This window comes from Prunus mume, linkage group LG4 (assembly GCF_029339155.1).
Source record: "Prunus mume cultivar Tortuosa linkage group LG4, ASM2933915v1, whole genome shotgun sequence".
In the NCBI taxonomy this organism is placed as follows: domain Eukaryota; kingdom Viridiplantae; phylum Streptophyta; class Magnoliopsida; order Rosales; family Rosaceae; genus Prunus; species Prunus mume.
In genome coordinates, this window is record NC_142701.1 from 20,807,254 (window position 1) to 20,818,505 (window position 11,252).

At 36.4% G+C, this 11,252-nt stretch overlaps 2 protein-coding genes across 4 annotated transcripts; one reads left to right on the plus strand and one right to left on the minus strand.

The window, feature by feature from the left end:
* The first annotated feature begins 4,208 nt into the window (after positions 1–4,208).
* Positions 4,209–6,542, plus strand: LOC103329624 (F-box/FBD/LRR-repeat protein At1g13570-like). 3 transcript variants are annotated; one of them, XM_089050193.1, is made up of 5 exons: positions 4,209–4,298; positions 4,376–4,482; positions 4,814–5,751; positions 5,875–6,033; positions 6,163–6,542. In XM_089050193.1, exons 3-5 carry the CDS (start codon positions 4,936–4,938, stop codon positions 6,436–6,438), a joined length of 1,251 nt encoding a protein of 416 aa, XP_088906319.1. In that variant the 5' UTR covers positions 4,209–4,298; positions 4,376–4,482; positions 4,814–4,935; the 3' UTR covers positions 6,439–6,542. The 3 variants fall into 3 exon arrangements, with proteins under 3 accessions (XP_088906319.1, XP_088906318.1, XP_088906320.1); XM_089050192.1 differs by lacking the exon at positions 4,209–4,298 and having other exon boundaries at positions 4,344–4,482; XM_089050194.1 differs by lacking the exon at positions 4,209–4,298 and having other exon boundaries at positions 4,344–4,482; positions 6,215–6,464.
* A 107-nt stretch (positions 6,543–6,649) lies between these two features.
* On the minus strand, positions 6,650–10,329 carry LOC103329623 (protein CLAVATA3 INSENSITIVE RECEPTOR KINASE 5). Its single transcript, XM_008232119.2, has 11 exons — positions 9,650–10,329; positions 9,396–9,528; positions 9,200–9,271; positions 8,972–9,115; positions 8,812–8,883; positions 8,644–8,703; positions 8,454–8,551; positions 8,178–8,324; positions 7,716–8,057; positions 7,244–7,623; positions 6,650–7,165 (listed from the first exon to the last, which is right to left on the minus strand). Exons 1-11 carry the CDS (start codon positions 9,750–9,752, stop codon positions 6,845–6,847), a joined length of 1,872 nt encoding a protein of 623 aa, XP_008230341.2. The 5' UTR covers positions 9,753–10,329; the 3' UTR covers positions 6,650–6,844.
* Positions 10,330–11,252: the final 923 nt, after the last annotated feature.

An 11,252-nucleotide genomic window follows, 5' to 3' on the forward strand; every position in this document is an offset into this window, starting at 1 on the left:
AAACAAAGAGATGGCTAGATGAGGAAGAAGAAGTTGTGTGCAATATCCGGGTCAAGAATTTAAGTTAATAAAAGGCTCTATGTATTGTGAGATTAATCCAATGGCTGGTATAAAATGGTTGCCCGCGCTTAGGTGAGGGAGATTGGTTTTGTCCCTAAGTCCTTAGAAGTCATTTTATAAATGAGTAAATTTGTCTGTAAAATTTTGAAGATAAGGTAAGTGGGAAAATAGGACAGATGGGTGGAAATAGCAGCACTCTATAATTATTGATAAATAAAACAAATCTAGATAAGCGAGGATTATCCGTAAAAGAATCATGAGATTGAAGTATGAGCGAGAATCAAAATATGACTAATCATGAAAGAATTACTCAAAAGATTATTGGAGGTAAAGATGGGATTAAAATAATAAACATGACCTTACTCTATATCTTACCATTTTTCAAATTTGAATTTGAATTTTTTGGTGTTGGAAGTCGAGAGAGAGTGAGAGTATGTTTAAAACTCAATCTTTTTTTTTGCTTTTTTTTTAAAAAAAAATATAGTAAATCATATTTAATGTGTTCAATTTTGCATTTATGATTGAAGGTGTGCTTATTCTCGTATGACATCTCATATCCATCACTTAACCAAAAATCATCAGTCCTGATTTGTTTGGATTGACAATTCCAATTTACTACTCACCCACTAACTACAACATTTTTTTCTTACATAACCTCCATAAGGTAAGTACTAATAAACTACTTCATGATAAAATATTAAATCTTTTATACCAAGAAATATCAAATTTTAGTTTTTTTTCTCTCTCTCTTTTATCCCAATGCTCATAAATCTTAATCTTTTTTTATACATGTTCTTTTGATTATTTGACATGTGATTAACGAATAATGATATAGACGTGCATCTACAATGCCAATTTGCTTTGTTTGGACGGTCATAAGTAACTGTAGCTGTCATATAACCAATGGTACCTACCTATCATCAATCACAAGGTAGAGATGAATCCCCCCATGAAAGCTACCAAAAGCAAGTTTAAAGTAAGGTAATTCCATTATAATTTCTCGACCACGAAATAAATGACCAATTAGCTTGTAAGAAATTACTAAAGTAGTTATTAGTCTACTCGTACTTTTTTCTCAATGCTGGAATATGTGATGAGTTCAATTACTCTGCCGTGCAAAAAACTTTCCAAAAAGGAAGCAAGACCAGCATATAATATGTATGGTTTCTAAATTGAAAGTCTGGGATTTGTTAAATTCAACTACTTCACAAGTTTATACTTAGTTCACTCAATGCTGGAATATGTGATGAGTTCAATTACTCTGCCGTGCAAAAAACTTTCCAAAAAGGAAGCAAAACCAGCATATCATATGTATGGTTTCTAAATTGAAAGTTTGGGATTTGCTAAATTCAACTACTTCACAAGTTTACACTTAGTTCACAATAAGTCACTAAACTGATGGTCGACATAAAGATTAAAAATAGTAAACAAAAAGAGAGCAGCTAAATTGAGAGTCTGCAATTCTGCAGTGAACACGTGTACAATTCAGTTGGATGCTGACTTGTTGATGCTGACTCAGACAGCCTCTGGGGGAAATTCCTGCAGCCAATAGGAAGTTGCCATGCTAGAGACTGGATTAGGATGCACCTCCACCACAAAGTTGAGACTGGAACCAAGACAAAAATAAATAAATAAATAAATAAAAAAATATTGCATCCATCCCTTTCAGCTGGAGACATATATTTTGATTTGCCCTGGTCTTTTTCCCTAACCATTCCATAAGTATGTTTCCGTAGTCTTTGTTTGCATTCAAATTGTACATATGATCTGTTCGTCTTCTTGTCTTGATCACCTTCCGTGATCAAAATCATAACTCAACAAAATTAAGAAACTTCCGGTCCGGAAGATAAAGCTTATCCTATATGACGATTATATCTTTAACAATAAAGTATTTTAGAGACGAAGTTGATTTCTCATGTTTACATAAATTTTGGGTTACATGGATGTTAAATTAGGAGTTACCCTAATTAAGAGCATAAAATAATCACTTTAAATCATATGTGCATTCTTTCTTGACAAAGAAATGATATATATGAATTATAAACCAACCCAACCCAACTACTTTTGGGTTGGGTTGATTAAATTATCGGGTTGAGTTAGTTGAACTATCGGGTTTGGCATTAAGCCCCGTTAAAACGCCTTATTTTAATAAGTATGCCTTTATTAAGGGTCTCAAAACACTGTATTCTACATGAATTTCCTCTTAGTAGGAAGAACAACTATAAGTAGAAGTTCCTATGAACGAGGAGTTCCCTTAAGATAGTAGTGTTGGGGAGTTATAGTAGTGGAGGTTTCACGTCCTCCACGACCCCTTCCCAATCTCTAACTGAGCCATCTAGCTGCCTTTCGTTAACGAGGGCTACCTTCCTCTCAGGTTCACCTCCCCTGAGGGATAGGGAGCCCCTAAATTTCTTTCTATTCTAAAGCACAGAAAATGCACTTCCTTCATAACCTTTTTTGTCTTGATCCTCAGTTAAAGAACACTCTCCTTCTTTCAAAACCGGAACGCTTTCATTACTTCGGTTCTTCACTCAACTCAAAAGCATGCCAGAAGTTATGGTCCGAGGAGCCCAAATTATCTTGAAAACGAGGGGGACGTCCGAGGTCCTTATGTTGAATAAGAATATAATTTTTCTTCTCAAAATTAAAAAAAATGGTGATAATATATATATATACATATTTTAAGAAATTAATTAATGTATATACAATATAAATGTACTACAAATGTATTTTACTAGCTACCAATTGCATGTATATATATTGCAAGCGTAATGGTTACACATTTTGTACATCACATGCATACGTGCCCTACTTGATCTTGATCCAACAGTTAAGTTTGTTGTGCTCAACTTAGGGCTTCGTAAAATCAAAACAAGATCCTCACCCTTCTCAATCTGCTCTCTCCTCCTTGCATGAACATCTCTCACAACTCTATCTTCTCATCTTTCTTTTGCCTCTCTCTTCATCCATCTCACCTATCGTGCATTATTGATATCGAAGGGACCACGACGAAAAACATGAAGGTAAGATGCGTTGTAGTTCAGTTGAGTAAATTTTTACACGATTTTATAAATATTCTTCTCAGTTGTGGTATAGTTTCTTATTTCAGTTTACACAAAGTTCATTTCAGCAATTTGGGTAAGTTGTGCCTTCATGATTTCATGTTTTTTCTTTCTTTGTTTTGTTTCCCCCAGCCCTTTGTGTGGGTGGGTTTGCTAGTTAAGGATTTTAGGAGTTGCAAGGCTAGAGCCTGTTTGTAGTCTTTGTTGTTGGGCTCTGGCCCCATTTCAACAATTCATGTTTTCTTTTTTATGGTTGAAAAATTAGAATGGAATTTAAGGGTATGTTTGATCTATTTTCTTCTCTTTTTTTTTTTTTTTTTTTTTCCAAAAAAGGTTTTTGTAATGGGTTCATAAATAGGCTAATTTTCGGACAGATCGGATAGGAATAAGGGGATTCCAATTTCAATCCCAAAAAAAATATCGAAATGAAAATTCTATTCCAATTCCGTTCCCAAAAAATTCGGAATTTCAATATCCATTCCAATTCAGAAAATTTTGAGCTTACATATTTTGAAATTTTTTAAGAAAATTTTGGAAACTAGTTCAAAATTCTAAACATGTCCAACCATTTGAAGGAGTAAAATTGACTCAAAATTGAAAACTCATACGATAAGCTTGGAAAACTATTAGATGCTAGTATTATATGTTGTTATCCATTGTGAAATAACTTCTCCATGTCTATCTGGTCATCAAATTATATTTAGTTCAACATGAAATTAGTAATTGTGTGTAGTCTAAGCTTGAAACCCCAATATATTTTGGAATTCAGAATTTTTCCAAATCTCTAGATACATTCCAATTCCAATTCCAATTCAATTTTTATTAGAATTTTCGGATTTCGGATGTTAGAATTGATTTGGACTTGCTAAAATTGGAAATTGTCGGAATGGAATCAGATTTTTCAATCCAACTTGCACCCCTATTCACAAATTTTTATTTTAAATACTTACTGTTCTTTGTGAACATTTTATCTACCCTGAAAAATATCTCTGTCTATTTCAACCACACACTGTAAATTTTTATTTTATTTTTATAAACTCTAATTTTGAATGTTCATAATCTTAATTTTCAAATTACAAAATGTAAGGTTTCGAATTTTGATTGGATGGAAACATAGAATATACTCCACTTCCACTATATAATAGGGCTTTATTTACTTACGATTCTTTATATCGAGTAAGAGCATATGTTCGCGTGGAACTTATTTATTTATTTGTTAAGGAATTAATTACTCATTTCTTGTTTTTCCACAGATGTATTTCGATTTTAATATTTGATATCAGTTGCAGTAACAGGTTAGCTCATCCATAAAAATGATGACACTCGAACCATAAACAGCCGCCGATCACTCTGTTTGCCGGTAATCTTCTTCTTCCTATATATACATGTGTGTGTGCGCGCGCGCGCATAAATAAACTGTAAATACTTGACTGATATGGAAGACTGAGAATTTTGTGTTAGGATTTGATCACCATGATTTGTTTAGTTGGGTATTTAAAGTTTTCTTCTTTCTTTTTATCTGGGTTTTGGCCGCCTCAGTAAATTTTACAAATTAATTGTTGCTATCTGTGTGTAGTATTTGCCTTCAAAGCAATGTATGGTATGCAGTTATTTGATGCCAAAAGCATGAACTTTTCTAAAACAAATTGAGGATATGAGAAATTGAATGACATGCATATAATGATATGTAGGTTGGAGAGATATCAACTTCCAACTGCACTTCTAGTTTCAGAGAGCTGCTTGTGAAAGCACTTATTTACAAATCTTCCATCAGAGTTACTTCTCAAGAATCAGTCTTCTGCCACTGTGTGAGATGGGAACGCATAAGAATAGAGATAGGATTAGCTATCTGCCTTGGGATGTATTGGACAACATCCTCGTTCGCTTGAATTTAAAAGAAGTTGTGAGGACTAGTATCTTATCCAGTAACTGGAGACATAAATGGACTGGCATTTCACAGTTTGTTCTTGATGACAAATGCATACCGATACGGATATCGGACAAGGTGGCAAGATGGGGATCCATTATGGAAATCATCCGTCAAGTTCAGTTATGTCACGACGGTGCTATAGAGAAGTTTAAGCTTGCTGCTTATTGCCAGCCAGACCATTCTGATTTAGACCAGTGGATTCGTTTTTTAACAAGCAAAGGCCTCAAGGAGTTGATCCTGCAGGAGTTTGACTCTATAACACGTTTCAACTTGCCTTCTTGTCTGTTCTCTAGTCCACTGCTGAACCGGTTGGAGCTTTTTGGTTGTAGATTCAAGCCATCTTCTATAGTCAATGAATTTAGGAGTCTCACAACCCTCCAGCTCAATCAAGTTTGTATAAGTGGTCGCATGCTAGAGTGTTTAGTTAGTAATTCCCCTGTTCTTGAAAGATTGATTTTGTTGGATATTGATCATCAAATTGTTCTTCGAATCCGCAACCCGAATCTCAAGTATCTGAGAGTAGATTCCAACTTTGATGATATATGTCTTGAGCACAGTCCATTACTAGCTACTGTTGACATTGGCTTGAGGGTTGGGGTCACACCCCAATTCGTCAATTCTGGAGGAGGCCAGTTGGTCAGGATTATTGGCCGTCTACATGCTCTTAGGAAACTTACCCTATCCAGTGCCTTCCTGAGGGTAAATTTTATCGTTTTCCGCTGTTTCTTTTCAGCCTCTATTTTTTATTATTATTAATTTGTCTGGCTTAATAACTTTTTGTATCTTATATGATTGTTGCTTGCATTTGTTTCTGCTTCCTAGTTTCTGGGTAATATTAGCGTACCAGACAGACTTCCTACTTTGCTTCAACATCTGTCAGTTCTTGAGCTCAAGGATGTAAGGTTGGATAGTATGACAGAAGTGATGGTTTGCATCTGCATTTTTAGAAGCGCTCCAAACTTAGAGAAACTGCTCCTTTCAGTAAGTTTCTCTGGACAACTAGCAATTTAATTCAAGCATATTTCATCTGTTCAAGGACTTTGAATTACAAGACTTTGGTTTTTCTCTTTTATTTTTTCGATTTTTGATTTTGGACTTTTTGACTAATAGGTTGCTGGTACAACTGCATATTCCAGACCTAACGTGGAATTTCTCATCACAGAGTCTTTGTCAAATCTCTACTTTGAACGACTTAAAGAAGCATCTATAAGAGCTGTACAAGGCGTTATACCGGAGTTGATATTGATTCAGTTTTTACTGGCTCGATCGCCTGTGCTCAAAAAAATGACTATAGTGCATTATGGAAGTGAAAGGCTACCTGGAGAATCGTTGCAGCAATTTGTGCCAGCTTCAAAGGATGTGAAAATTTTCAACTTATCAATGTGAAAGTAGCTCCTCTTGTTACATTCTAACTTTTCTTTTTGGTTCAACTTATACTGGGCACCCTTCTTTTAGTATAAAACAGGCTCTTCAATGGTTTTGCTTATTAACTTGATTATGTTAGTGCCAGTCTTTGGGGATGGAGCTATGTTCTCATGTTGGGCAGTTCGGCAACATAGCGTGCTTGACTCTTTGTTTAGCAATATAGCAAAAACTCTGAATCTAAGAATGTCAGTTTATTGAAGAAGAATCTGTACAATTGGAAAAAAAAAAAACATCAAAATTTTTTAAGCTCTGACACCCTGCTAATATACAATACAAACTCTTAATATCCATGTAACCTAATAGCTTCAACTATAACTTGTTGCTATGATATGCTTTCTTTTAAAGCATAAATTTTTCAAGTAGGAAATCACCTTGGACCAGAGAGTTCCATTGCTTGCACTAATAATGAAGAGTCGTCAGTGAGATCAGAGTATCGGTCTGAGGATGAAAACTCAGGGGCTTTGCTCTTTGTTGATTCAACTCTTTGAGAGGCTTCCCATCTTTCCACAAGTCCATCACCTTCAAGCATCCTTACCACTTCAGACATTTTGGGTCTATGGCCAGGAAGGTACTGAGTGCACAAGAGTGCTACTTGAACCATTTCCTCAAGCTCAATCCGGTCATAGTTGGTTTTGAGATCCTTGTCCACAAGCATCTCAAGCTTCTTTTCCTGATGAATCTTTTTAACCTGTGATCAAATGAATTGGACTGTCAGTTGGTACTATATGAAATTCAAAACTACCTAGGAGTGGTGTTGTGTGCTTACCCAATCAAGTATGGCTCCTTTCTGGTTAGTTGCCTTGCCAAATTCTAGTGCTCTCTGGCCTGTGATTAGTTCAAGTAGAAGGATCCCAAATCCAAAGACATCTGTTTTCTCAGAGGACTGTCCTGTAGAAAGATACTCAGGGGCTATATGCCCCACGGTACCCCTCACAGCTGTGGTGACATGTGAATCTTGGTGATCCAGAAGCTTTGCCAACCCAAAATCTCCCACCACAGCTTCACAGTAGTCATCCAGAAGTATATTTGCAGCCTTCACATCCCTGTGAATTATCTTTGGGTCACACTGCTCGTGAAGGTACAATAATCCTCTTCCAGCTCCCAAGGCAATCCGCTTCCTAGTGCCCCAATCCAAGACTGGTTTCCCTGTCAGAAGATCGGTGAGATTCGAAATTAGCAACACATAATAGGCACTCTGAATGGTTAATTACTGTTAGTTTTAACTTATGATGTCTTACCTTTGAGACGGGAAGCAACACTGCCGTTGGACATGTATGGATAAACTAGAAGTCTTTCTGTTGGCGTGATGCAAAAACCATATAGCCTGAGAAGGTTGCGGTGAACAGCTAGGCTGATCATTTCAACTTCAGTCTGGAATTGAATCTCTCCACCAAGTGCACTACCATCTTTAAGCCTCTTGACTGCCACAAAAGTTCCATCTGGGAGCGTTCCTTTGTACACATGTCCAAAGCCACCCTTTCCTAGTATGTTCTTGCTGCTGAAGTTGTGTGTTGCAATCTGAAGTTCTCTGAAATGGAATCTCTTCAAGTTCCCAAGGGAAATTTCCTCATGGTGCCTGTCTGAAATTTCACAAGATAGGGCATTAAGTAGAGGGTTGGTTATTCAATTACTTTCCCAGTACACAAAAATTGTTGTATTAAAATTTCTGTTGATGGTGTTATATATCATCCAGCAGGTACCTTTAACATCAAAAAATGCCTGTTGGTTGCGCCTTTGCCTCCACCATATAACTACTCCAAATCCAAGAACAATGAGGCAGAGGCACCCAAGGCTCAAACCAAACACAAGCGCTATTTTGTGACTTCTAGGTCTTCCAGGAAGAGTAGCTTGAGAAGAACAGAAAAACCGAGGTCAGAATCAAAACCAAATATCACACGAACAATTGAAACTGTTAACTGTGGAAGTTGGAAGTAATTTATGCAAAAAAAATCTGAGCACAAATTCAAAGTCCATACTTTGTGTACTATTCAGGTTCATGGACATTGGCATCAGTGTCGTCCCATTGCAATCTGCTTCAGCCCCCGTTGCACATATCAGAGGATTTCCAATTATGCTGAAACAACAACGAGAGGGGTGGAGAGAACTTAGTAAATCAATTCTCTATTATGAGAGGGGGAGAGAGAGAGAGAGAGAGAGAGAAAATACTTGAACGTTTTGGCAGCAAATCTAGGCACAGGGCCACTCAGGTTATTGTAGGATAAGTCCCTGACTTGCACAAGATCACAGAATAACAAAATCTTACTTCAGAACCACAATTTAATTAGATACATATACATATAACCGCACTAAGATAGAAATGGTTGAGAGATTTACAGAAAGGCAAGCTGGCTCATGTTAGCCAACGACACGGGAAATGCTCCGGTGAGACTGTTATTGTTAAGCCTCCTAAAACCCAATTGAAATAATCTGTATTAGCTTTACAAACAAATAGAGACAATACTTCAATTCATGTGCACGGATCACAGATACTTACAAGTATTGAAGGCTTTTCAGGTGGCCAAGAGAGGAGGGAATTTCCCCAGTGAAGAAGTTGTTGGAAATATCAAGTGTATGAAGCTTTGAGAGCCTCTCAATATCCCGAGGGATTGCTCCGGTTATGTTGTTGTTCTGTAAGAGCCTGAAAAGTAAAGCAGAACACCATACCTTATTAAACACAATAACAAGAAGAACTGAAATTTTTTCCAGTTGTTGGAGAACTTACACAATCTGAAGATTTGTCAAGTTGCCAATACTTGGAGAAAGGGTGCCAGATAAACTTTGGCTAGGTGTGCCTCTGCAAAACAAAGACCATTTTAACTACTTCATAATGCATTCATTATATTTTCTCATTTCCTAGTAATCATAGCTCTCAAATGAATTTAAATTTAAAGAACAAAAAAAAATTGCAGGAGACTCACAGGCCAATAACCAGGCTTTCAGGAGAGCAAGTGACCATTGTCCAGCTACATGGATCAACAGAGTCGTCATCCCAATTATCTAACACACCATGAGGATCCACCAGAGATTCCTTTATGTCCATTAAAGCTTGAACTGAGATAAAAAAACACCCAGATGAGGATTCTGCACTTTCCTACTAATTAGTGCTATAAAAAATGCGCCTTGCTGTTGCAGATATATGAGGGAATGAAAGAAGAAAAATTTGCGAAGTTACCTTCAAAGTTTACACCTTTGGGAGAAAGCAATCCATTTCCATACGTCCAAGACCACAGAAATGCCATGAAACAGAGAGCAGCTTTTGCTCCCCTCATTGTCATTGTATATCAAATATCACAAGTACCAGATAAACCCAGATGCTGAAGGCGGCTTCTGCTGGCTGGTAGTGCTACTAGAAAAACAAAACCTCAATTGGGTTTATTTCTTTTTGTTTAAGTTGATCTTCAAATTGCAACCCCAACTCTTCTTGCTTTCTCTCCATGCGAGAATCCCATTCACCGAAAATCTTTGTGTCAGACCCAAGAAAAAAAGCCACTTCTTTTGGTGGTATAAAAAGAAAGAACTAGCATGCCTGTCATTGAGTCATGAGGCTGTGAAGAAAAATAATATATAAATAGCTACTCCTAAACTTAAAAGAACAATTTGAAAGGCAAGGAGAGAATAGGAAATTCAAGATAGTACATGTATGTCAAGGTTCATACTGGTTTGAATCTGAGACCACTGGTTTATAAATCAAGATCCTTGGCGATAATATAATATATGTATATGTTAAGAATAAAGGAAGAGACACACATACTCGTAGTAAAGTTCAGTGATTTGTACAAAAAAAAAACACAGAAAATGAAATGCAGATTAGTATTTTTACATTTTCCAACAATGGAACAAAATTTTGTTTTCTGGTTAGCCAGCCAGTTTTGAGTCATATATATCACCTACCTAGAGATGGGTGCTGTTACTTATTATTATCAGTGTGTGTTTTTGTATTTTATTGGGTTTACGTTTCTCAAAAGTTGGTCACAAAAATGATGAGTCTGTATTTGTACGTGGAACTGGGAAATGCCTTGCTTGAGACTGTGAGGGAATCCAACATTCCCTGAGCTTGGCCATTCAGTAAAGTTACAAAAACATCGTCTTCTCTTTCAAGGAAATGAGAATGTGAGAATCTCGAGGGGATGACTGATGGTTGATAATGGATTTGGTCACCCACCACCATGACTCATGACCCATGACCATTAGAGGATCTTTGTTAGAATTTTTGTTTTTGATTTTTTTAATGTACACACACACACAAAAATAATATTATTTGTTGTATAGCTTAAATATTACTTTTTATGGAGCTTTTTTTTAATCATAATTTGGTTTCTTTTGTGCTGGAAATGTTGGATGTGCTTTATAGATTCCACAAACCACTATCAGCTAACAAATCACACATGCTATCACCCTCTTTGCCCTTCAGCAGACAGTCATTCCCCAAAATTTGTTCAAAAAGAGAAAAACTTTGAAAAGCAAAAGCTGCCATCAAAAACGCTTTTCTCCAGGACACTTCTCTCCCTCTAAATTATTATCGCAGCAAATAATGATACTATTTCACATTTCAAGCTCTCCAAGAAAGTGTTAATCTTTTGCACCCATCCAAATTATTTTGTAGACAAATCCCGGGAATCAATCACTCTTCCTATGTCATCAATCTCTCACTAGTAGGAGAAAGAACCATGACAAGCCAAAACCATGTATAGTTAGACACCTAAATGGCTCAACTTCCAAATAAGAAAAATTATTGTCTACGTCATCTTGCAATATACATGTAACTTTCGGATTTA